This window comes from Urocitellus parryii, chromosome 7, assembly GCF_045843805.1.
Source record: "Urocitellus parryii isolate mUroPar1 chromosome 7, mUroPar1.hap1, whole genome shotgun sequence".
NCBI classification, from domain to species: domain Eukaryota; kingdom Metazoa; phylum Chordata; class Mammalia; order Rodentia; family Sciuridae; genus Urocitellus; species Urocitellus parryii.
In genome coordinates, this window is record NC_135537.1 from 4,471,357 (window position 1) to 4,498,120 (window position 26,764).

General features: G+C 53.5%; 1 protein-coding gene across 1 annotated transcript in view; it reads left to right on the top strand.

The window, feature by feature from the left end:
- Positions 1-26,764, top strand: part of Col22a1 (collagen type XXII alpha 1 chain) — a 240,251-nt gene that overhangs the window by 31,146 nt on the left and 182,341 nt on the right. Inside the window, exon 5 of the mRNA XM_026407769.2 lies at positions 21,544-21,618. Within this exon, the coding sequence (XP_026263554.2) occupies positions 21,544-21,618 (75 nt within the window). The remainder of the gene's footprint in view (positions 1-21,543; positions 21,619-26,764) is intronic.

A 26,764-nucleotide genomic window follows, 5' to 3' on the forward strand; every position in this document is an offset into this window, starting at 1 on the left:
GTGCTAAGGTGAGGATGTGGTAGGATTTTATGCAGGAATGTGACAGTTTATTAGGCAACAGGGCTAGGAGCAGATTCCAGCCTCAGGCCTCCCTCTTCCTGTCTCCAGGGGCTGGTCTCCTCCCGTGTGCCTATGGAATGCAGCTGTCACCATCATGCCACCATCCATGGTTGGATGATGCCTCAGAGCATAGACCACAGAAGTCCCCACTCTAACTGACTTGAAGATTGAAAAGGCCAGAAGTCAGGCAGCTTGGCACCATGAAAGCAGGCCATACCAGGCTTCTGTCTGGGTGGTAATGCAGCACCCCCAGACTTGTGTGTAGGCCCCTGCAGTTAATGGGTCCACTAGTGAGACACGGATGAAGGTTCTGCTTAGAGAAGGCTCAGATCGAGAGATGGGCTGGATGAATAATTTGCCTGACTCCTGAGGGCTGAGGACGTACTCCCAGCAGCAGCTCTGCCTTGGAGGTCTCAGTTGCCCTCCAGACTGCAGCGAAAGGAACCGGAAGCCCCACCCCCGCCCGCCCTTCCTGCTTGGCTGGGCCTCCAGGTAGCCTGGCCTCTTCTGATACCAGCTGACAAGAGTCTAGGTGCTGTCGTCCTGGTGGCCTCCTGAGGCTGGCAGAGGAGAGGATGATAGAAGCGGGCCGACTGGGGCTAGTAAGACACCTCCCAGCGCCCTTAGAGCTCCGCGGGCCTGCCTATCCAAGGGGAGGGCAGTTCTCCCCCCTCCCCCGTCTGACATTCAGTCTGATTGGCTAAGGAAGGTCATGTGACTGCTCCTTGGCCAATCACTAGCCTCAGAGTGTAAGCCGGCTGCAGGCGCTAGGGATAGGGGCCTTAACCCCTGTAGTCTTTTTAACATTCGGGAGTGGAGGTAGTTACCACACCTGTGCCTTTGAGAAAAGGAGTCTGATACATGGAGGAAAAGTAGCCGGTACCTTAAGAGAAGGAGAAGCAGGTGCGGACCAGCTGAGAACGAGTCTGTGCACCACGATAACCTTGGGAAAAACTCTCATATCCCCGTAGCCAGGGTGCTCCAAATGCCTCCCTGGGAGATTCCAGTTCTCACTCAGTTGCCTAAGGCGAATCCGTTTTTGTAAATACAGCTGCACCATGAAGAGGGCTTGATCTATTTGGTGACAAACCAAATAAAATGCCCTAACAGTGGCTTCAGTTAAAAACAAAGGAAAACAAAAATAAAAGCTCTAACAGTAACATATTGGAAACATCTGGTAAGATTAGATCAAGAGGGCCACAAAATCCACACACCAGGAATCCCTCTGCACAGGATAGAAGATGCCCCTGAGTGACTTCACAGCCTGAACTGCACGGGAGCTGTTCTGAATAGGGGCCTATTGATGGTCTGGAACGTGGCAGAATAACAATAGGGGGTTATTTTATGTAGCAGGAATTCATAAGACCCATCTAGTCATGCATTTAAGGACCATGTATGGTGGCAGCTGTTAAATTCAATCTAATCCTTTGGTCACTTTGTAACCGTGCATGATAGTAGACTTTGTTCATTTCCACCCATCCATTCCTTCATTTTTATTCATTTAAACATACATTGAGTGGTTCTTTGGTGTTGGGGCACAGCCAGGGACCCAGGATACAGGGATGGAGTTGGCATTCTCTTTGACCTCAAAAAGCACCTGTCCACTTGGGACAGCAGGAAAGTGGCAGACAGCTACACTATTGGGTGTGTGCACTGGGTGTCACCTATGTGTTATGTAAGTGAGCCTCTTGCAGCCTCGCTCCATCTTCCCCAGCCGCAATGTGGGCCCTGACACCATGCAAGTGGGAGCCTGGTGCTCCTGACCTGCTTGTTCAATGTGTGTGACTACTGAGCATTTGGCGTGGGGCTGGCCCAAACTGAGCCCTGCTGCAATTGTAAAACACACACTGGATTTTGTAGATTTAGCATGAATAAAAGAAAGTAATGCAGCTATGAATTTTTATATTGACTGATTATATATTGAATTGATAATTTGGAAAAATAGACTTAAATACAAGATATTAGTAAGAAAAAACCTATCTTGTTTCTTTTTATTACTTTTAATGAGGATACTAGAAAATTACTGCATATGTGGCTCACATTTTCTTTTGGGTTGTTGCCCTAGGGGTCAAGATCATTGCATGGTTGGCAGCATGGATGGATAGTAGTGGTAGTGAAGGGGTTGGGTTGGCAGTGTAGACAGTGGATATGATCCCACTTTCTTGGCCATTACACTTATTATTAGTGTGATATTTAGCACATTACCTGATATCTGTGAATTTTAGTTTTTTCAGTTACAGATAAAAATCTTTCTCCCTCCCCATATAATAGCATGCCTGATGCATCGTGGGCTTAAAGGATGGGGTGGTCATTGTTGCTGCCTCCTCCCCTCTCCCTCTCCTCCAACAATGCTGATGTTGGTGATGACGTATGAAGTTCTGGTTGCTTCCAAAGCCATGTGTGCTCTTTCCATTGAGCTTGGCTACTGAATGGAGGAAGGACAGCTCTGAGGACCAGCAGGTGTCCAGGGGCTGCCCTTTAGAGGGGAAGCTGAGTCTAGAGCCAATGAACAGGAAGTGAGGGACTGGTGTCCATGGTGGAGTGCAGTGTCCCCCTGCCCTAAGACAACAGGGGTTGGAGTCTGTGGGCAGAAGCTGATCTGGAAGCCAGCCAGGAGTGGCCAAATGGGCAGAGGAGGGGTGGTGGGCTGAACTTCCTTTGGATATCCCATGCAGAAGACTTTCCATTGTCCAAATGCTTTTGGACCACCTGTGGACCTCACCTGTCCTACTTCTCAGGTCTCGGATGCCCCCATTCAGTGTTCTTTTAAGAGCTATGTTGGAATCCCAGTCACACAGCCTGCCACCCAGGGCTCAGCGGCAGGGCATAAGTGGGTGTGAATAGTTAATTTTCTCTTCATACGTGTCTGACTGTCTCTGTGCTCACATACACGGCAGATGTGTCTGCACAGAGTTGGCACCATGCTATCCCGACTTACCACGGAGGGCACGGTGCCTGAAGAACTTGAGTTACTCCTAAGGTGGCCTAGCTTCCTGAGGGCTGAGTGGGGAGTTTAGCCTTGCTGTGCTTGACCCCAGGTTCTGAGTTCCTCTGGCTGGTTCCACTTACATTAAAGAAGCAGCTTTAAATACCCATTTTACCAAAGTGTCATCAGGATCCTCCGCCTGAATGTCATGGTCCTTCCTGTCTTGTGGTTGATGGCACTGAGGTGCAGGGAGGCATGACAGGGACTACCGAGGATGACAGAGACCAGGAGCGGACTCTCGGCTGAGGGGTCTGCCATTAGCCGAGCCTCTTGCAGCCCGGGAGTCCTGTTGGACATGTGATACTGCACTTTCCCTGGTCCCTTGCAGAGGTCTGTCTCATATTTAGTGACCAGTCGCTGCTGGCTGAGTAGCTGAGTGAAACTAAGGCTACTCAGAGAAATCATCATCTCTGTTTTGTAAGTGAAAAAAGTGCAGATGTGTAGGTGGCATGAGGCCGTGATGGTGATGACCACAGTGACCAGGGTCAATAGAGGTGACACTGGAGCAGTCTCATGACCTATGTAGGCCTCTCCCAGTGGCCTCTTCTAGGTTCCTCTGTGGTGCTGGAGTATCCCCTTGGCCTTGGATGCTTTCAGAGAAGTGCCTCCATGTCAGGGTACAACTCTGGCTTCTCTGTGGCCTGAGAGAGGTTCCCAGGGGACCAATCTCAGCCTCAGCTTCCCACAGCCTACGGGGTGGAGGCTGTGGACAGGCCCAGAGCATCGGCTGTAATTAAGAGCTCTCTCCACCCCCGGCTCTGCCGTGGCCACAGAGCAACCCTTATATAGCTTATCGGGTTGCTCTAAGTGGTCTGTGGAATGCCAGCCGGGAGGGCCTCCACCTACTTCTATTCTGGGGACATGCTATGGTGGTCCTCTATCCCATCTCGTGGGCAGAGACCTCCTAGGTTCTGCCTTTTGCTCCTGGACTCCTGGGTGGGGGTGTTGGTCTGGATCAGGGGAGGGTAGGAGCTTCTCTCATTCTGGCGTGGTGCTTGCCTGTCCCCGACGCGTGGCCATCCTCTCTCTCTCTCTGCTCCTCCTGCTGCATGGGTAGCTGCATTCCTCCTCCTACTGGAGTTTTAACTTCTGGCTACTAATGTGACCCGGGGCAGGAGGGGGAGTGACTTCTTTGAGGTGAAGGGCAGGTCAATTCTATCCTTACATTGTTCACCTTGACTCTCACTGGAAAGACGTGGGCATTGAAGCTCGGTTTTGCATTTGGATTTGGGTGTGGTGGCCTTTAATTCATTACCTGCTGAGTGTCAGTTTCCTGTAGCATGACACCTGTTTTCTGCTGTGATAGCAGTGACTGGGCGGGCCATGGTCCCTAGCCTTTCTGAGGGCTCCAGAGCACCTAACCTTCCAAAGGAATCAGCTATTGGGTGCCCTTAAAATTTATTTCAGTAGATAACACAACTCATGTAATTAGAAATGGGCTACATGGACATTTATGGTTACCATCTCACAACAGTGAATTTTAAAAGGACTCTTTATATGTGTTTTTGTGTTATTTTAATGATTTTTTTTGAGCCTTATTCTCCCCTGGGAACTGTCCTGAGGCCTCTGTGGTCCTACTTGAGGGTAGGAAAGGACATAGGTGACAAAACAAATAGCAGAGTGGGCCAAGTGGCTCACGTGGAGACAGGTACTCTGAAGCAGGTGGAGCAGGAGCCTTCTCAGTACCCAGTTGGTGGGGGCTGGGGGAGCCTCTGACAGGGAAAACATTAGAGATGCTCTAGGAATGGCAATGAAGCCCAGTGGGGAGGTCAGATGTACAGGCCAGGACTGATGGGCACAGGGAATGGTGGGAGCAAAGGGCCTGAGGTGGAGTCCATCGGGCCTGTGGGGAGTAGAGACCAGGGGCCGAGGAGGGGAGGCAAGGCCTGGGCCAGGTGTGATTGCCTGTGTCCCAGGAGGCAGAGGGGAGGCTGAGCCATGTGCTCAACCTTCTCAAGTTCGCACAGCTGGGAGGGAGGTCCTGGGGCAGCCTCAGCCAGAGCAAAGTCCACCAGAGTGCCCTGCAGTCACCTCTCCCCTGAGGACCCAGCCAAGTGCCGCATGGCCTCCAGGCTGGCGGTTAGCGAGTCTGCCCTGGGGAATTCGTGGGTCACTGGCTCCCTGTGAACACGAGTTTTGTAAAGTTATCAAAGAGGCCACATTCCTGCTGGTGGCATTGTCCCCAGTGACCATGCCTGCCTGACCACACTCCTGCCTCCCCCAGTGTCTATTGGCCTGGCCAGCTGGGAGGTCCCATGGTAAACTCAGGACACACACCCTACACACATAGACACACCTCACACACCTCACACACACACATTGGGAACACGTATGTGACCACAGAGTGACCCACACAGCTGTTCCCTCTGGGTGGACCCAGAGGCCAGAGAGGAATGGGTGGCAGCAGCAGCTGTGGGTTTGGAGTGCCACGTCCATGACTGTGGCTTGGCACTTGGGACCATGCAGGCCTCAGGGAGCCATTGGGTTCCAGCCCTCCCTCCACCTAAAGGTCATGGTGAGTGCCCCTTGGGGAAACTTGTCATGACCATGCTCCCTAGAAATAGCCATCCAGTTACTTAATTCTGATTATGTGCCGGGAAATTTTATTAGAAAATTACTGAAAATGATGAAAAACTAAAAGCCACCCTTCATTTATTTTTAATTAGTTTTTAACTTGTGTACTTCAAGGAAGAAACAGCAGACTCCCAGCTCTGCCCAGCCAGATCCAAGCCAGTTTGATGCATGACCTCTCCTGACTCCAGCCCCTGCCTAAAACCAGAGAACGGGCAGTCACCCCACAGGAGCTTCTACACCCAGGGTCCTGCCACTTGCTTATTTACATGACAGCAGGTGGCTGCTTCTCATTACTCCCAGCAAATGTGTCCCTCTCTGGCAGTGGGGCAGACACAGTGCTTTCTGAATGGGTGGTAGTTTGCTTTTCCCCTGGGCTCTGGTCTGCCAGGCCAGTGCTGAGCGGGGCTTTGTTGCAGAGAGCCTTCACTCGCTGGGGATTTGTTCCTGCAGGCTGCCTCCGAGAAGAGGTCTGCATTTCTATGCACGGCCGAGGCACACACAGAGGCAGAGGCCCTGGCTGCTCCCACCCAGCATCTGGAGCTGTGGCCTGGGTGTGACTCGCAGCCCCCTCCTTCCTCTCTGTGAACCTTGGGCCACTTCGGTAATCTCCTTCTGCCTGATCTCTTCACCTGCAAAGAGGATGTCACAGTGTTCCCTTCCTTGCTGAGGGTGTGAGGATCTAGTGAGGTAGTGCCAGGGACGTGCCTGGTGCACTGGTGGGGCTGGGCACCTGCTCTCAGGATACCCACATGTACACACACACACACACACACACACGTGCGTAAAAGACAGTTTCCTGTGTGTGACCAGATGATCAAGCCAGAGCTTAGTCAGTGTTTCTCAGCACTTACTATTGTTTTCCCCTCCTAAAAAAGCCTGTGGAAGCCAAGTGTTTAACTCTCCCCTTCTCTGAAGTTGTAAGGTCACCCCTTGGCCACATCCAGCAGCCTGTGCAGTTGGGTTGACTGAGGCAGAAACGCTCATGTCTCCACTGCCCCATCCCCAAACCAGTGTCTGCCCCTCTGAGAGCAGCTGCCTGGGGGCACAGGAGAGGTCCCAGGAGGGGACTCAGGGTGGCCAGGGTGGGGTCCTGTGTCTTCTCCCTCACAGACTGTGACTTTTGAGCATCAGGCACAGAGTGTGGACTCATGTAAAGCCTGAGCTAAGTTCGGGCTTTTCTGTATATTTTGACAAGAGACTCCTTTTTCCTCTAAAATGAAGACAGAGTTAGCACTTTGCTTTCTAGAGCGTGCCTGTGTGATCTTTGCTCCCTCTGCACCCTGGCCTGTACTCAGTGCCAGTCCTGGGCCAGCTCTTGCCATCCCGTGGTGTCTGGAAGAGCCTAGATGGATGTCAAAGAGGCCCGCACGGAAGCCCAGCTCTGCCACTTTCCAGCCAGCAGCCCCGCCAGCAGCCTCACCCCCGAGCCTTGGTCTCCTCGTCTATAAAACAGAGGAGATGATGAAGATCTGCTTGTGTTTTCAAACGTCCTTGATGGTATTGTAATCACACAGTGTGTTTCTGGCCAGCTGGAACAAACAAACAAATACACACCTGTGAAAAGTCAAGCACCACCAAATAATGTGGCTGGGCCTGAGCCCCTAACGTGGGAAGGGAGTCAAGTCTACCTGTCCTGAGCTCTGCACGGGGACTGTCCCGTCAGGAAGGGAAGGCCTGTCTTGGCGGGCCACATCTGGCCAGCCATCACTGCCTGATTCCCTGGAGTGCTGCTCACAGTGCACACTGACCAGGGCTGCCTGTGTCCGGAGCCGCCGCAGGCTCAGTGGCTGTGGCAGAGACCCCCTGACCTGCACAGGCTGCAGTGCTTACTCTGTGGTCCTCCATGGAAGCTGGCCGACCCCTGAGGCTGATTCTCCACGATGACTGATGGTCTGAAGTCACTGCCATAAGCTCTCAGGAGGTTTTCTGCCCTGGTCTCCTCCTTGGGGCACTGAGTGGAATGGGCGTGGCTCCTCTGAAGGGCTCCTCTTCCCTTCTTTTCTGTGTCATGGTCAACATCACACATAGCCAGCTGTCCCTCCACGTGTCCTCCAATTACAGGCTCTCCCCGGCCTTTCATGCTTCTGGTTCCACAGGCGTTCTTAAGAAAGGCTCATGCCGCCCGGGGCCTCACACGTGGACTCCTTCCCAGGTCCCAGGGGGACTAGAAGGGGCTTTGAGCTCTGATGTGCATCAGTCCTCTTGCCACTGTCCAGCTGTGGGGACCTGTGCCAGCCACATGGCTCTGGTCCTGCTGCCAGGAAGCTGAGTCCTCGCAAGCGTGACCACGCCATCGGGGGTGGCAGCATGTCTCAGTGTTCCAGCTCATGGAGAGCCGTGTGAGCTTACCTCTTGGTTTCAGTGTTGGGTTGACAAAGGGGTAATGTGTAGTGGCCACAAGTAAATTGATATTTGCCAAAAGCACAGAAGCACACACACAATCTATATATAAAACATGTTTAAATATAAATGTGTATCTCTATAATTAAATTTGTGGGGACATCTTGCACTTCCGAGCATTTCTCTTGTCCTGCTGCTACCCTTGCTTGTTAATCTTAGAGCAAGAGGTGACACAGGGTTACGTGACATGCCATGGCTTTCCCAGAAATATGTCCACGAAGTGCAGTGCTCATTACAAGTTCAGGTTGCAGGGAGGAGAACGGAAAGCAGCGGGCCACGTTGTAGGGCTTCGCGGACTGGGCTGGGAAAGTCCTTTGATCATACTCCTTTGGTTTCCTCAGATTCCCCACACAGAGGCACATGCACACACACAGATGTGGACACACAAGCACAGGACACACATGTATGCCCCCCCACAGATCCACAATACAGGACCTTTCAATCACACACATGTATGCACATGTGCACGTGCACACACACACACACACACACACACACACACACACAACCAACGTTTCTATGAAGGGCCTTCTATGACGCTCTTAAGGGACTGTTGGTTCAGGACAATAATGATGCCTTCCCTCTGTCCACAACTTGGAAGCATCTACTTGCAGTTGCCCAGAAAAAATAAATTTATTATAAGCCTGTGTTTGCATTTTAAATGTCCTCATGAAGTACCCACCTGTATTTTCTAGAGACCTGCTCTGGCTAGTCTGTGTGGCTCGATGGGTGGCAGATGTGTAGACAGCTCCTCTGCTTGCTGACATGATGGGTTCTCCTGTCCTCTGGTCCGACAACCAGATGTGAGCAGGTGTGGCTGATGGGGATGGAAGGTGAGACCAGGTCCTTGCTGGTCTCCTGAGGGAGCTGGAGGCAGGCAGGCTGCTCAGGAGGCCCTGCATGGTGGGGTCTGTAGCCCTTGGCACCTGCCCAGCATGTGTTTTCTCGACCATGAGCATCTTCTGTCTTGGAGCCCCCAAATCTGGGGAGCAGGGAGACACGGTCCTGCCTGTGCTCTAGATGGGGTGGAATCAGAGGCCATGAGGGTGTGTAGGTTGGGTGTGGGGCCCCAGTGGGAGCCAAGTGCCTTCCTTCACCCTCTGGTCACCTGAGCTGACTGGGCTGGGCAGAACCTGGCTGTACACTCAAATGGGGCCCCGACCCACAAGTGGCCTTCAGTGAGAGGACAAGGAGGACTGCAGGCTGCGTGTGCTGTCTATAAATTACAGAGGTGTCCTGGAAAGTCCATTCCATCCTAACCTGCATATGCCCATGTGACAGCCTAGGAGGCAGGTAGGAATTCAGATTCCCTGGGTTCCTTACAGTGACATGCAAAGACACGGTGGCCCAGGGAGACTCACACCCTGGCCCCAGCCCAGCCCACGGCCTGGCCTCCTTGTCTTCACCACTCCTGCTTGATCTGGAACCAGCAGGGTCCCATGTGCATGAGCCAGAGCACCCTGGGTGTGAGGTCAAGCTTGTCCGTTGTCCCACAAGCACCTGCTCCCAGGCCAGTGAGAGGCCTGGTCCTTCTCAGGAAAACAGGTGGGCAATGAGGCTGGACTCTTGGAAGTAGGCACAGGCTCTCTGGGGTGGAGTGTCTCCAGGACCCAAGCCTCTGGAACACAGTCTGGAAGAGGAACACGAGTCTGAGAGGGCTGGTCCCTGTCCCTTCTCCTCTTCTGTGGGGTGTGGTGAAACTTGAAGGGCTCTGGGCATACCTGGATCCAAAGGTGGCTTTATTTATTATTTATTTATTTTTTTATTAGCTACACATGACATTACAATGATCTTGGCAATTCATACATTTGAATCATTGGGGTATAATTTCTCATTTTCTTTTTTTTTTTTTTTGGTGTGGGGACAAATTGGACATGAAAGAATATAGTTTCTAAAATCCAGGAGGCCTCAGTTGTAAAACGTCCACTGCTGCCTACCGGCTCTGTGGGCTTGGGCAGGAAGCATTACCTGTATTTTTGACTGGAAAAGAGGAAGAAAAAACCTTCCATAGATATGTGTGAAGATTAGAGGAGAGAGAGCTGCAGATCATGTGTCCTTAGTGAGCCTGGACCCCGTCCCCACAGCCTTCCACATTCCTGCCTCAGGAGGGGTTGACCAGAGCCCAGAGTAGACAGAAGCCTGGTCAGATGGAGCTGGCCCAGGCAGCGTACCGTGCGGCCCCGCATGCTCCCGGCCCCCTTCTGCCTTCAGTCCTTATTCTCATGTCCTCCAGGTGGAACTTTGGTAGCATGGACTCTCAGACTGTGTTCCGCTCACACCAGGCCCCACACCAGCACCGAGCAGCCCAGCTGGGCATCAGCGCCTCCCCCTGGTGCAGGTCCCTGGGTGTGGGGTCGGGGCAGTTGGAAACGTCTCCAGGGGAACTCTGGCTCAGCCACAGTAACTCACCTCAGATGGATAGTCGCAGCAGTGGGGTCTAGCCCGAGCAATGTCTAAGGCTCCCTGGTCCACAGGTTTTGTTGATAGGAGGCCATGAACAGCCTCATGAATTTACGAAGACAGACGGAGAGCTTGAGGGACCTAGTAGACCTGAGTGCAGATCTTTGCAAACCTAGACTAGTGGAAGCTTTTATTTCATCTTTTAGAAATCCTAACTCCTGAGGCCAGGCAGCACCTATCGAGGTGAGATACTGAGATGCTTAGGCTGGCAGACTGGGTTTGAGTTCCTGTGCTTGACATTTATCACCTCTTAGTCACTATTTAGCCTCTTTGTGGGCAGGTCTAGCATCTGCAGGGTGGGACCACAGCCTCAGTTTCCTCATCTGAAACATCAGGATGACAAAAAATAAGGCAAAAATCTTATAGTTTTGCTGCACACACTGTCCACACATTTAGGATGTCTCGGATCACAGGGGGCTCACCACGTAGGGCAGGGGAGTGCAACAGTTAACACAAACCCATGACAAAGCTAGCACTTAAGATTATAGATGCAAATCACAGCCGAAAGTAACAGCACATGCTTCATCCATTAGACAAAGCCCAGGGAGGGAGATGAGAAAGAACAGAAGTTTCCTCTCAGGTCAGGTGGTTCAAGGGCCGCTCTGAGGGCACAGCCCAGGAGATGTAGGGGCAGGCTTGGCCTCACCTGTGCCTTGAGAGGCCGGTGCCGTGGCTCCTGTGGGGTGTGAGGTGATGGAGTGGAGCATGGAAAGAGGCTGGTGTTCAGAGGGTCTCGGCCTGAGGAGAGTTTGGGGTTTATTCTGAATCGAGGAGAAAGGCAGTAAAGACTGTTGTGCTTCACCTTGAACTTCACAGTGAAGGATGGGAAGCCGTCGGGTAGTTGGGCATCCTTCAGCATGGAGCTCACTGGATCTCTCACCACGTGAACATTCATTCCCTCAGCCCCCTGAGGAGTTTAAGCCAGGGAGGTGCTACCCCATGTGTGCTTTAATTTCCCTTCACCGCAGGGTGGCAAATGGATCACCAGGAGGGGACAGGGAAGCAAGGGAGCAGCCCAGAAGTGGGTGAAGGGGCTAGTTAAGTAGGAGATGTGAGTAGGGTCTTCATCAGGGATCCTGGCTCATGACGAGGACCAGGTGCAGCAGGAACTACTCAGAGCTGAAGGTGAGGCCCAGGCCAGAGCTGCTGCTCTCCTCAGGTGTGGGCCACAGGTGTGGCAGAGCCCTGCTGCAGGTGAGGTCATAGGTGGCCATGGAGAAGCACAGAGGCAGGTAGCCCCACTGCGTGCTCAGGCTCACTCCCCTCCCCCTGCAAACTGTCAGGAGGCCTGCAGGCTGCTCCCCGGTTCAGCACTCTGAGAGGGGGTGCCCTGGGGAGGAGGGGAGGCCCCTCTGCAGCCTGAGCTGCCCACTTGCCCCCCTCCTACCTCAGCCCTGCCTCCAAGGACAGCCCAGGGAAGCCCTCCAGCTGCTCCTCTCAGCAGCTGTCGTTCCCACCAGCTTCCCGTAGCTGTCTGTGGGCAGCCCATGCCTGTTCAGGAGGTGGTCCACCAGCCCTCGGGAAAGAGGGCCAGGAGCACGTGTCTCTGCCTGGAGGCCTGGGATGCGTGAAGGTGGCCCAGCCTCGCTGTTTTCTCCCATGCAGCAGTTGGGTGGCCTGATGGTGGAGAGCTGAGCCAGCCACTGCCCTCTCCTGGGCTCTGGGCCTTCTCTCCCTGTGGTCTGCCACTGTTACTGGTGCTTTTTGGGGGTCAGGGCCTTCAGGTTAGACACAAATATGTCTGAGGCCAGGCCATATGCTAATGGAAGAATGTGGCTGAGACTGGAGAAAATAAACACCACCTCATCTTGTTTGCCCTCTTCCCTGAGAACCACAGACTCCAGGAGGAGGCAGTAACACCCTGGAGGGCGTCTGGGGTCATGCAGCCAGTCCTGTGTTTTCTGGAAACCAGGAGGGTGGAGGTTTGTGCTCAGATGTGGAGTAGGAGGGTCAAGGCTGGGTCTGATCAGGTCCCCCTGAGCACCCTTTTCCTGTTTCTCCCTTCTCCCCTCCAGTCTGTGCTGTGGACTCTCACCTTCTCTTCAGGGCTAAGTGAAATGTCCTGTCAGCTGACCTCCGGATTCCTATGGGACCTTTGCAACCTGATGATTCTGTGATTTTGCATTTCTCTAACTCAGAATCTAGGCCGTGATGAAGGGGTTATTGGATTCTGTAGCCCTCCCACCCTGGGCCCAGCACCCAGGATGCAGGCTTGGGGACCTCCATCTTCTGGTCCCTGCCTGGGGAAGCCAGGTGGGGGATGAACTGGCAAGCTGGCTTGGTGGTATTTTGCTCATCCCTTGGGGGTTCCAAGATCCAACTCTGCAGAAGGAAAAAGAGGTCCCTGCTGTGCGCAGTCTGGTTCCCTCGGGGATGTACATAGTACTGCCCATGCTTTCTCTCCCCCAAGCCCTGTTGGACCCCACAGGGTGCGTGGTAAGAGCTTGAACAGATGAGGCTCAGCATGGAAGGGCCTGGGATGCCACCCCAAGAGCAGCAGGCCGGGCTTGGGGCTCACGGCACCGGAAGCCAAGTGCTCCCTCCTCAGGCGGGTTTTCCTATACACTAGAGCAGGGGCTCAGAGTCACCCCAGCAGGCGACACACTGTGGGGTTGGCTCTATAGAGAGGAGGTGTTGGTCACAGTGCCCTTACTGAGGTGGCCTGGGTTGGCTTGGCCCTGGTACAGTTGCCCCACGAGGCGTTTCCTCTTTATTGACATACAGTTGCTTATCTGTAAAGCCATAGGGCTGGACCATGGGGTCCTTCAGACTTCTCCTGATCCCCAAGTCTGACTCTTGTCAGGACAATCACAAATAGAAGTGGCTCCCTCCATTGTCCCCTCCAGCCTGACCCAGCAGTGTTCGTCCTGGAGTGGTTCAACTTCTGCCTTGGGTCTTGGGGGATGGGATGGCGGGCTGTGGAGCAGGGTTGACTGGGCATCCAGGAGGGACACTGCTGCAAAGAGAAGAGCCCTGTTTGAGAAAGTGTGTTTCCTGCCATCCCCAGACAGCTCTCTCGCCTGTCCTTTCCAGAGTCCCTGGAACCAGAGGTCAGGGAAGGAGAACTTGTGTGACACAGCTGGTATCCCTGTTGTCCCCATGTGCTGCCTGACCTTTCCCTGAACCTCCTCTGGCCTTTTCCTGTCACTCAGGGTTCCAGTGACCAGTGAGATGTCAACTCTCAGGTCGCTGCTACCAGCACAGGATTGATTTTGGGGACTGCCCCTGTTGCTGGAACCCTTGCCCCATGCAACCTGAGACCTCACTCTCCCTGGCTCACTCTGCCTTGCTGGCCTCCCCTCCTCAGCCTCTGTGGCCATCAGGCCTCACGTCGCCCCAGCCGGGAGCTGGGTCTTGAAATCCAGAGGCCAGCTTTATAGATCACAGATGCTTTCTGATCACCTCAGGGACATCTCAAATGAAAAGTGTACACTGGGCATCTAGGTCCAGTCTTCCGGGGACACTGAGCAGCACCTTCTCTTTTCCAGATGCTCTGCATCTAATCTGCCACCAAAGCATGCTCAGTTTGCTTTCAGGGCAGATCTGAGCCTGTCCATTTCCCTCCTCCACCCACACACAGACCACTAGTGTTCCTCCCCTGACCATCATGGAGCTTCACTGTTCTCTCTGCTTCTGCCCCTGCCCTTCACCATCGGGCCTCTCTGCAGAGTGGCCCATCTTGCCGCAGCCCATGGGCACCATCTCGGGGCCCTTGACACCCCCACTCATCCCATTGCTGCTCTTCCCTGTTGACGGCCCCTCAGACATGGTGTCCACGGTTCACTCCAGTCCCTTGTCTGGGCCTCCAGTGGGTCTGTGCATCTTCCTGCCTTCGCCGACCTGCCACCATCCTGTCCTTCAAAGGTCCCCACCCTGACCCTCCAGCAGGGTGCCCAGTGCTCTCACCCAGCTCTTGCCTGGGCACTTTCTGCTTGTCATAATCACACAGTTACCTGGGATATCAGTGGCTTTTCCAATCAGTCTCCATCGTCTCTGCTGGGTGATGTCACCCACATCCCGCATGGGCCACAGATTCAGGGTCACTCCACGTTATTTGGGCTGGCAACAAAAAGACCTCACAAACACAAAATACCTTTTGGGGGGTCAGAGACGACTCTGCCACCTCAGAGGTCTGCTCCCGTGCTGGAGGGCAAGAGGAGCAAGGGAGGCAAGAGGCAAGAGGGTGAGCACACCAGAACCCCCCCGATTTATTGGGAAGAAGACATTCGATAGAGTATTCCACCCAAATAAGGCAAGGGTAGGGTTTGAAGGTGGAGTCTTGCTTGGTGACGTCTTGTGGTCAGCAGATTGATTTAAATCTTGTCAAGTCACACTCATCTCAGTGCTACTGGGATCATAGGAGAGCGAGAGGAAAGGCACACTTGAGTCATGTAGCCCAATCAGCACGTAATGCCAGACCAGTCCCTCATACGCTCCAATGCACCTAGCTCACACAGAGCCATGGATGGCTCATGGCAGGATGATACTTGGCATTTTGCCCTCTGTTGCCTGCCCTTGACCAATCCAGTAGCAGGTGCACGGTCAGCATGCATTTTGTGTGGGACCAAGGGAAGAAGGCTGGGTTCTGGAAGGTTTGCTGTCCCCTGGGAGTTGCAGCCTTGCCAGATGAAAGGAGTGAGAAGGAGCCCGAGCCTGTGGCACAGGTGGACAGGGCTCTGCTGCCCGCCAGCCCACTGTGCCTCCATCTCATCTGCTCCTAGGCATGGTCTTTACAGTCTCTGGTGAGGCCTTGGTGCTAGGCCATGGGACATTCCCCAGGAGGGAAGCCAGGTCCAAGGAACCCCTGGCACACCTGGGTCACTGACGATGGGCTGTCCTTGGATTGTGACACTAATACAGTGACCCTGCTCCCAGTAGCAAGTCACTTTCTGCTGGGCCTCCAGCATATCTGCCCTTGCCCTCCTGGGCAGTGGGACTTCCTTACCCTGAATTGGGGCTCCCCCACTCTCTGCCTGTGCCCCTTCAGCTCCACAATCCAGGCCCTTCCAGCCCCAGGGCTTGGTGCTTGCTGGTACCTTCTACCTGTCGTGTGCTTGCCTTGGCTGGCCCGTTACTTTCTTAGTCTCAGTTCAGGTGTCAGTCACCTCAGAGATCTCCCCAGATCAGCTAACGGAATGTCACCCTGTCACAGCAGGGGCGATATCCCCCATGGCACAGGTGACACATGGTGTCCAGCTTGCACCTCTGTGGCTCTCTACTTCTTCCTTGAACATGATCTTGGAGGGAAGGAGCCACCTCACGGGTGCAGTCACTTGCTTGCCTTGTCCTTGGCCAGGACATCTGTGCCAGACACTTGAAAGACACGTGTTGGCTGAGGAATGAGGAATGAGGGAATGAATGAGCGCTCACTCATTAGGTGACAGGTATTTTGCCCAGGACTTCCCATCCACAAACCATCCGATCTTAGGACAGCCCCATGGGGACCGTCATTTTGCACAGAGACATAGAGGGGGGACTGGCATGGAAGAAATGAGGCCTGTGTGACTCCCTAGCTCTCTCCTACTGGCCTTGGAGTCACCTTCCTTCCTGGCCTGGCCCTGTTCTTCTCCTTATTCAGCAAGCAGCTTGTGCTCCGGCTGGGACAGGAGATGGCCTCGCAGGGCCTCTCCTCACTCCTTGCTCTCTCCCTCTGGTCTCCTAACAAAGATGGCTGCACCCCAGCTCACCATTGAGAAGGGGCTGGGCTGTGTGAGAGCCCATCCATCTCACCTCCTGCTGCACCTTCTGCTTCTGAGATAGTGGTCAAAAACAGGAGAAGGGGACTGGTTACCAGCATTTGCAGCTGTCAGCAGGTCTGGGGATTTCTCTTTCCAGAACTGCTTTCTTTGCTGAATATTCTATCAGGCTGCCTCCGAAACACATGAACAATCCCAAATTGGCTCCCTGACTACACATCCCTACAACTTAAAGAACCTGTTTGATGTGGATCATCCAGCCAGAGGATCTGTGGCTTCTGCAGAGGTGACTGTGCCCAGAACTTTGATCTAGAAGAGAGATGCAAATCAGGAGTCTCCAGAAAGATCCAGAACAGGAAGTAGAAGTGGAACTGGGGATAAGAACCCAGCGTCTGACCCCAGGTCAACATCATTGTGTTCCTCTTCTCACATGATCTGCACTATGGCCCTGCGATTGGTTAATAGCATCCCCACCCACCTTTATAATGTGCAGAGAGGCTAATAATTCTCCTGTAAGGTATGGACAGTAGCAGCTGCCCTGCCTTGCACTCCCAGGGTGCTTTCCAAGGCTGAGATTGTATGGACTGTGGCTGAGGGAATCTGAATTCTACATCTGAATCCCTGGGCACAGTTTCTGCCTCTGCCATTTGCTGGCTCTGTGATATCAGAGGAATTAATCTCTCTGAGCTTCTGCTTCCCCATGTGTAAGTGAATGAATCCGATGGTGCAGAATGAGGAAGAGCCTTCGGCGAGTTAGAACTGCAGAAAGAATGGGATGCTCCAGAAGGTGTCAGACTGGCCATCTGTCAGTGTGGGCTTTGGAGACCAGATGGAGTCCCGGTTGGCTGGAGGAACCTGGGCAGGTCTGTGGAGAGGCTGCCTCAGACCAAGACCCTGATGCCAGAGGCTTGATGCCCATCAGGCACTCCCTGGCTTAGTGGCCTTGGGAAAGTTACTAACTTCTTCATGTCCTTCATTCCGTATCTGTAAATAGTAGAACCTATCCCAGAAAGCTGTGGCGAGGACTGTTGAGTGTGTTGATGTGTTTTACATGCTTGCAGCAGCGTCCAATGCGTAAGAAGCTGTCTTCTTGTGTCTGCTGGTCCCGATTTAACCACTTCCCCCAGCAGAACAGTTGAGAGGCCCAGAGTCAAACTACATAGCATGCCCAGTGCATACCTGGAAATATGGGCACTCAGTCCCAGGAGCCATTGGGACTGTGCCTTATTAGCAGGATCCCTAGGGCCCTGTGCCTGGCTCAGTGGCTGCCACTTCTCTGAGGTGGAGGTGTCTGGATGAATCCCTGTGGGCCTCTGAGCAGCAGAGGCCCAGGGTCAATGTCTGCAGGCATCTGATTCATGCCTCTCCCCTGCTCTCTTGGAATGTCATGGTCTCTCTGTGGTCAGCTGCATTCAGCAGTGACTGGATCATGGATGAGCAGTGATTGCTTCCTGTCCGCCCCAGCGGGCTGCCAGGCCTCCTTCCCTGGCCTCTGCTGGTCCCGCTGATCTCCTACCTAGGTTCTGCCACCGGTACTCCTAGATTCCAGATTCAGGTAGGCATTTATTCAGTCACTCCTGCTGTTTGGTGGGTTTGTTAACTTCTGTTAAGCATCAGTTTCTATATCTGTGTTAAGGGAACAAAATCTACCTTGTTGGATAATTGTTGTTGGTTAAATTCCAGGCCAGGTGAGCAGTATACAGTGGGTGTTCAATAGCTGCTTTCCCAAATGGAAAGATTATGGCTGACAGTCAGTGGCGGGGGGGGCTTCGTATACTGCAGATTAATCCATAGATGTGTCAACACAAAGCACCAGGACACCAGAGACCAGCTTGTGCACACCTCCCCTCCCAATAATGAAGCACACATCCACTCCCAGTTTCCCATTGAGTAAACTGATTACAAGTTCAAGTGCATTTCCAGAAAGACTGAAGTATATGCCGGTGTTTCCCCTTAGAGCGGCAGCCCTGATGGACCCATAGCTCCTGGTGGGTGCAGTGGAGCCCCTGCATGTGGCTTCTCTCCTGAAGTCTGGGGTGTTTATTCCAGCCACCTAAAGACTGCGGGAAATGTCCCCTAGACAACAGGCAAACAATAAATGAACTCCAAGGGAACAGGAACTCTGTGAGCATCAGTCCTTCTCTAAAGGAAAATCAACCAACCAGGAAAAAATCAAACACGTTTTCTGTTCTTGAGAACTTAACTCCATCTTTAGTTCTGGAACTGCTTCTTCTGTTGATGCTGGATGATTATCTGATAAATCCTTTTCTGAAATGTCTCTGCTGGGGCACTGAAGGGAACCTGGTCTGCCAGTGGCTCCTTTACCAGGGCACTGATGCCTCAGTGTGCACCCCATCCGCTGTCCTCAGGCACCCAGACAGGGACGCTGGCTGTCCAATGGGTCCTTTACCCTGACTTATCAGTGCTGCTCATGAGAAGGGAAGGCCTGCGGTCTGTGGCGCTCCCACCTGCGGGTGAAGAGAAGCTCACGGCAGTGACTTGGACAGGAACGAGTTTCTGGTTTTCATGCTTTCACCCAGGCTTGGGCTGCTGGATTTGGAGTTCCCCTACTTCCTCAAATCTCCTGGGTAGGCCCCCCAGAGATCATGTCCTCCACTGGAAGGAGGAGGTAGAAAAGTAAAGTTGCAACCCATCCACCTGTCTATCCCCTACGACAAGGAAATCAAGGTGCTTTATGGTCTACCCACTTCTCCTTCCAACCTCAGCAAACTTGTGTAATTTCTTTCCTTGGCTGCAGCTCCGCCACATGTCCTTCCCCAGCTGCAGGAGAGCTGGAGAGACAGGAAAGGAATAGCCAAATTGGCTTAGGCCAGCCAGACACAGCTTGCCTCCTGAGCAGACAACTCTGCCATTCTAAACTAAGGCAGCGTTTCTTCAGCCGGGAGCAGGCAGTGGGTGTCAGGCTGCAGTTAATGGCGTCTGCTACACCTCTGTGGCATAAGCCCTTCTTCTCACTGGCTCACTAAGACATTGATGAATGCTGTGCCCAGAAGGCCCTCCAGTCGGCCGTTCAGCACCCACTTCTTAGCTCAGGGTCATTGGCCACTTGGGTTCAGCAAGACCTGGGGCCTGCACAGGCCTCATGCTGTGAAGACAGTGGAGGCACAGTGCAAACTGAGGGGTGTGGAGGCCCACCAACTGGGACCAACTGGCCAAACAGCACCTCCGACAAGGTGCCCTCAGCTCTGGGACCCCAGGCTGGATGCATGGACACAGGGCCCTGCAGGCATCAAAGGACCAGCAGAGCCTCTAGGATGGAGGGGCAGGGACCTCCAGTAAGGGAACAGAAGGTGCCACAAGCTCATGCACTTTCTGTGACCTTCATGTGTTTGGAGCCATTCACAGCAGTTAACTCCAGAGTGATCTGGAGGCAGAATCAGGGATGACGGACTGTCCGTGTTTACGTACCTAGAACATCAGAGCTTGGGGTCCATCTGGACTTGAGTACATACTTCAGTTTGAATAGACGAGTGAGAGCGAATGTGGAAACACATGGGTCGTAGCCAAGGTGTGGAGGTAACCTGACCACAGAGAACCGGAATGTGGCCGAAGGGGCTTAGCCTACCTCTGTGCCAAGCAGGTGAATCCCGAGAGCCTGGCATTTCCGGAGAGCCTGGCTGAGCGGGCATTCAGGAGCCCCTTGCCTAACTTAACCCAGTCGCTAAAAATGCACATGGAACCTCCTGAACATACGAAGTTTGGTGATGGTATGGAAAAGGATTTGCGGTTGTTCGGAAGTTGATTCCTCAAAGCAGTTTGGGCAAGTTTTGCCTTTCTTGAGGAGACGCCATTTCTCCTGTGTCTGTGACCTTCGACTTGGCCTTGCAGTCTGGACCTGGGAGCCAGGTCTCCTCCTGTGGAATGTTTGCAGACAAGACTCAGTGGTGCAGCCCACCCTGAGCTCCAGCCTCCAGGAATTTACTCACAGCTACGATGGAACCTTCTACGTCAACTCCTTTTAAACCTTAAACTCACACAAGAGACATGTAATCCCCCGCCTGTCTTTGGCAGGCTGCCAAAGTTAAAGCACTTGGTCGTCACCCCACAGCTGCATCTGTCCCGGGTGGAGCTGTCTAAACATTGCCCAGTGCCTGCGTCTTCTCTCATATTTAGTTCTAGACAGGCAGCTTGGTGCTGTTTCCAAAATAACCCTTCCATGGGGCTTGTCAGACCTGGTGGTGCCTTTAAGGATAAGCATTAAAAATAACTCCTCCCAAATCAGGGGAGACCTATTTGTTCTGCACTGCTGTGGGGCTAACGGAGCCTCAGTGACCCTCATTGAAACACTGATGGCCCCAAACAGGACAGGTGGTTACTGCTCAGAGAACTGATCGGATGATGAACTGTTCATTAATGTGCAATTAAAATAATAACGTGATAGCCAGATTGCTTCCTGGGCGGGGCTGGGTCTGCATGAGGTCAGCGAGCTGCTTCAAGTGCTCCGTCTGAGGGATTGCTTCCTTCCCCTAGGTTCTGGGTTGATCTTGACCAGTCCCCAAAGCAGCTGTGCTGCAGGTGTGCATTTGAAGGTCTCTCCTGTTGAGATACTCACACTGAGTCCATAAAGGCCAGTGGGCTAGCAGTCCTGGAGCCAGCTCTTGGACCCAACCCAGTGAAGCTCAGAGCTACTGATTGTCCTGGGAGAGGTGGAAGTATCCAAAGAGCTCATTTTAAAAAACCTTTTTTTTTTTTCAAGTGAAGATTTATGAAGACTTTAAGATGAGGTGTTAATGTAGCATCGTGACTCTTTTTATTTTTATGACTTTTGTATAACTGAGAGATTTTCATTCTTCTGGCATTTGCCTTCTCTTGGAATTGTACCTGAAGCTTCATTGGGTGACTGAAAGGACACCTTTCTGTCCTGTCCCATCCACGGTCTCCCGGTTGACTTGGAGTCCCTGTGCGTGTCCCTGCCTTTGTGTCTCACTTGTTCCTTTGTCTTTCCAGCTTAGTCTTCCGTTCTTCCTTACAGAGGACCTTTTCCAGGACAGCTCCTCTGTCCTCTGGGCTGGGTTGGGGGGGTGCACCTGTGCCCTGAATCCCCCAGTGGGACCCCCACCCATCACCTATTCCCTCCTGTGGCCTAGTCTTGGTCTCAGTGTCTGGTTTCCCATAGTTGCGAGGCCATGAGCTGGATGGAGATGGGGTGATGCTTGTTAATGCTTCACCCTGGCCGAGCGTGGCACCTGCAGGGCGGTGCTTCCCTAGGACACAAGTGGAGTGTGGACTGACAGTGGCCTCTGTGTCTGCTTGGGCTTTGGAGGGGTGGGGTCCTTTGGGTGTCACACATCACAGGGTGATGGGAGCCATGCTTCTCATCACCCTGTCCCCTCTCGTTTCCCTCAGATGTGCTCTGCCCCAGTGTCCGAGTAGAAGGAGATCGCTTCAAGCACACCAACGGAGGCACCAAGGAAATCACAGGTAAGTGGGACCCACGGCTCACCTGCTTGCTTTGTGGTACCACTTGCTGGACCTGTGTGTGACCCTCACCCACAGGGGTGGCCTCTCTGACCCTGTTCTCAGTTGCATCTTCCACCAAGGTCTGATGGCTTGTTTGAACCACACAGGTGGCAGTGATCCATTCGACAGTGGAGAACATTCATGGTTTTCCATTTGACAGGCCATGGCTATTCTATAGGAGTCCCTAAATAATGTGTCAGGTGGCGTGTGTTTGTAAAGGAGCTGGAGGCTAAGCAGGAAAGGATGGGCAAAGCCAGCAAAAGAATGGATCCATAAATGCACTTGGGAGTGAGTGGGGCTGCACTGTGTTATAAATATATGAATGAATCAGGGCAGAGGAACAGAGAGACATGTGACTGCAGACACTGCCACAGAGAGAAATTCCACAGAGGCTCCTCCAAGGCTGTCTCCATGTAGGACAGAAGAGAAGTTTGGGGAAGTGCATGGAGGGGGCTGCCCAGTGTCCCCATCAGCCTGGTAATGCTGGACACTCTCAGCCTCCCTGTGGCTGGACATCCTGCTTAGCTCTTTAAATGTATAAACTCAGGGTGGTTTCTCCCCCCACACCGGGACCCCAACCCTGCCTTCTCACCAAAGCTGACTCAGTCAGGCTCCTCTTCTCCCTCTTCCACCCTCTCGAGCCCAGTTCTGACCATGTGCTCGTGGGCTGCTTTCCTGCCTCCCAGGGACCCTGCCATGTCAGTGTGCTCCTGTGGACTTCAAGATACCAGCTTTGGCATCCTGGAGCCTGAAGGATTTTTCTAGAATGTCAGAAGTCTGCTGTGCCTCTGTGCACAGCAAGCAGAGGGTGCCAGGGAGGTGGCATTCCCTGGAGCATCCCTGAGCCACAACTTGGTGTAGACCCTCCCAGCCCCACCTTTCCTTCCTTGGGGGATCGTCCCCACGCCCATGTTGGACCCATTTCCCAGTGTTTCCCAGCAGGGTCCAGGAGCACGGCCTGCTGTGTAACTGGCTTCATGACGCATCCTCTCAGCTCTTTCCTCTCCTGATCCCCAGCCCTGTGCCCCTCAAGCACCTCCAAATAAACTGCTAGCAGTTTGGGTGGAACCCAGACAAAGACAAGGGACTCATCTCTCCTGTTGGGCGTGTGGTGAGCAGAGGGGGCTTAGGAAGGCTGCCACTGTGGTGGCTGCTCTGTCCAGTTCCTGAGATAAAGGTGATGCATCTCTGGGCTCTGGGCTCAGTTTCCTTGAAGTGAGCATATGACAGCTGAACCGTGCTGCCCAGGTGCCCTGTGCCAGGCAGTTAGACTTGGAGCAGCACCAGACACTTAGAAGGAGCTCGGTAAATGTTTGTTGAATGATCGACCAAGTGGATGCATGAATGAACCGAGTGAATGGGAGAAGGCTGCAGTAAATCCTGAGAACAGGGATGGGCAGAGGGGAGCTGGATGAATGGGAGGTGGACACAAGATGGACAGAGGAAGGAAGTGCAGAAGACAGGAAGGAAGAAAAGGAGAGAGGAGGAGAAAAAAGAGAAGGTAAGTGAGCCCATCAATCTGCCTGTGTGGCCTGCAACTCAGGCTTTCCCGCCGTTCTGCCTACTCAAGAGCAGTGTTTTTTTGTTTTTTCTACTTAAGAATTACTGATTCTTGCTGGGAAGAATCCGAAAGTGTGCTTGTTTGGGTATGTGCGTGTACACATGTTTGTGTGTGTGCAAATCCTATATGTCTGTCTGCACATACTCGTGTATGCACGTGTGAATATGCAGATCTGAACAAGTATTCTCATCTCTGGATGTGAGGAGGATCCTGCTGAAGAGTCTGCTCGGTGCTTGGGTAGAAGTGAGACGGCCTGTTAGGAAACGTCCCGTGTCCACCCGCACCAGTGGAGTCCTGAAACCTCCCCTCCCCTCTGTGGAGGCTGCGTGGAAATGATGTCTGGGGCCAGGTGGGCCTCCATTTGCAGGCAGAGCAGACACCTGCCCATGCAGCTCTGAGTCCACAGGGAACCTGCTCTATCTGCTGTCTACTATGATAATTACCACCCTGAAAAATATCCAGCTAGGTTGAAGCTGAAGAGGGAGTAGAGAGAGATGGTGCCTCAGACTTGCCAATTTAAATATAACTGGATAATCTGAGCAGCTTTTGTATCCTGGAAAAAATGCAGTTCCCCAAAGCCTCACCTCCAGGCATTTCCTTAAATGACTCTGGCTATTTTCGGGGTTATCTGGAACAATGAGGAGGCAGACAGGAGTAGAAGATGAAAACCGAGACAGGGATATTAGATGGCCCCATTGCTTGCCAACGGGTCAAGGTCTGAAGCCTCAGTTTCCCCACTGGATAACAGTGGATCTGACCAGAGTCTCTGAGGGTCCCTCAGCTGTCAAAATCAACCTGCAAATCCTTAGCACTGAGAATGTGACACAGCTTTCCTGGGAGTTGGCTCCTGGTGCTTAGGAATGGCAGGCCTGCTGCGGGTCCTGTACTTGGGCTTCCTTCCCCTTCCAGCCGGGACCCGACCTCCAGATAATCAAATCTCTTACTCAGATAGGGATTTAGGATAAACAGAGAGAAATACTGAATGCTAAAGGAAACACCCATCAGTCACTGAGTGGCAGAAAGCGCAGTTGTAAACCTTGAGCTCCAGGCCCTGGGCCCACGCCCTTGTGAAATGATGGAAATGCACAAGCACAAGGAGAACTGGGGTGAGATTGTGCAGCTCTGCTCTGGCCTGTCCACTAAAGCTCTCTGTTCAGTGCAGTTTTTGCAGGATGAGGGGTGCACAGTAGGTGCCTGGCATGGGGGGGGGGGCTCAGAGCATCCTGGGGACACTGCCAGTTGCCTATCTGACTTCCGGCTGCAGCAAGGTGCCCCTGGTGACTTTTACATTGACCAGTTGCCTTACCTCAGGGCACCTTGCTCCGCGCCACCTAATTCCCTTCCCAGCTCTTATTTATTTCAGGCAATTTGTCTTTTCTCTCGGGTGCCCTTTGCTGCCACCTAGTAAATTGCTTGTTGTTGAAAATTGTGTCATCGCTAAGCCTTCCTTTACATTCACTGAAGCCAATAAAAGTGGACCCGAAAGTACAGCAAAGGTCGGCTTTCCTAAAACCTTTTTTTTTTTTTTTTGTAATTCTCCCACATATAACTGCTGAGGGGAAATTCAGATGAAGGTGGCACCTTCTAGTGACAGCTGTTTCTGGGTCCTGGTCCCTGGCTCTCTGGGGATTGGGTGCGAGTCCCTCTAGACTTGGCAGATTTCCTTGAGCCGTGGCCCTGGGGGCTCCCCTGTGGGTTGCAGCCTGCAAAGGGCACCCCTCACCCTAGGTCACTGGGAATGAAGCCCCCAGGATGCTACCATACTGCCCACCATTACTGGGCTGGCCTCAGGGCCCAGAAAGGGCCAGGTCCCAAACTCGTTCCCACCTCGCAGTCTCTGTGCCTTCACCTGGTGAAGGACTTGGTGTTGCTCCACAGAACCTCAAACTACAGGGCCCTGCAGGGTCTTCTCGGCCAGTGTCCTCCAGACCCTAGTGGCAGCCCTCCCCACCGATTTGGGCTCTCCAGCACCCTGCTAAGATGGCTCTCGGGGCCCATGCACGTGGCAGGCCGGTGGGTGGTCCAAGCCCCTGCACTGGTGCCTCCTCAGCCCCAAGAGCTGTTCTTCCCGGGCTGCTTAGGCACCCAGAGCCGCAGGCCCCCATGTCTCTGCCTGAGGCCACGTGTGGACTGAGGTCTCTGGGCCGCAAGTCCCCTCTCCACAGAGGGGCCTCCTGACCACCCACAGGCCTGCCACGTGGGCTGGGGGCTGCGCTGGCCCAAGTGCAGAGGGAGCAGTGGGGAGGCTGTCCTCTGTGTCCTTCAGTGAGTTTCTCCCTCCGCCTGGTGCTGCCTGTCTCCTGCAGCTCAGGGGTCCCCCGGGATCCACGCAGGACTCTTCCCCGATGGGAGTGGCGACTGCTCTTTGCTGAATTTGCTCTTTGGAAATCTGGTCTCGTATAACCAGGTGACCGTGGGGTGTTCTGGGGGAAGTGGCAGAGGAAGCTGCAATCATTATGACAAGAAAGTGATCAATATAAAAGCTTCATTGCGGGCCACTTGCTGTATGGCAGGCACGCAGGGAGAGCATCGTGTTCTGTCGTTCAAGTCACAGAAATCCCGAGGCACCTTCCAGAACAATCCCCTTTAAACAGATGAAGAAACCAGGGAACAGGGATGTCAGGCAACCTGCCCGAGGCCACACAGCAAGGGCATTGTGGTGGCAAGCACAACCCAGCCAGGTCTGATTCTAAAACCCCAAATCCCCATCAGCATGAAACCCCTTCCCTCCCTGCCCATCCTCCCTCAGGACTCGACACCAAGCAGATTCTCCAAATCAGGTCGGGAATGGATAAGCCATCTCGGTGGTGGCCATTATCACGTGAGCCCTGTGAGCTCATTTCCTGTTTTCATGGCAGCATCTGAGAATGGTGGAGAGAGCCAGGGACTTGGAGTGAAGTCATGGGTGACGTGCCACTGATAGCAAGCCTTGTGCCGCCCTGGGGATGCGCGGCTATTTCATCCCGGCTGCCTCTCAGCCTCCCTCTACCGTGGGAGAGCTGCCCCAGGCCCGAGGCCACCGTCCCCAGTCAGTGTGGTGTCTGCTGTCAGCCTCCACCGTGGGCGTCGTCCTCGGGCCCCTCTGAGGAGCTGGTCTGCGAAACCCATCAGCCCTCCAGACGGGTCTGGACAGCTTGGTAAAGCATCCCACCCTAGGGAGATGTGGCTGGGGATGTGCTGTGGTGGACGGCGTCTGGTCCCTCTGGCTCTGTGGACTTCCGGCTGTCTGCTGAGTGTGTGCAGGACCTTATCCAGTTGTCACAGCAGCCCTGTCTGGTGGACGCGGTGGCCTTCCTTCTACAAGCAAGGGCTGGAGGCTCCTGCTGGGACGGGGCCTGCCAGCCTCGCACAGATGCAGATGTGGGCCTGGGCAGGTTACACCCCATCCCTCACCCCAGCCCAGGCCCTGCTTGTCACATCACTTGACATTGACAGTGATTCTCAGGGCCTCTATGTGGGGAAACAAACCCAACAAAAGCACCTTTCAGTCGTGCAAGATCCTGAAGAATGTCTTCTCTGGGATATACCTTTAAGTCGGGAAACTTA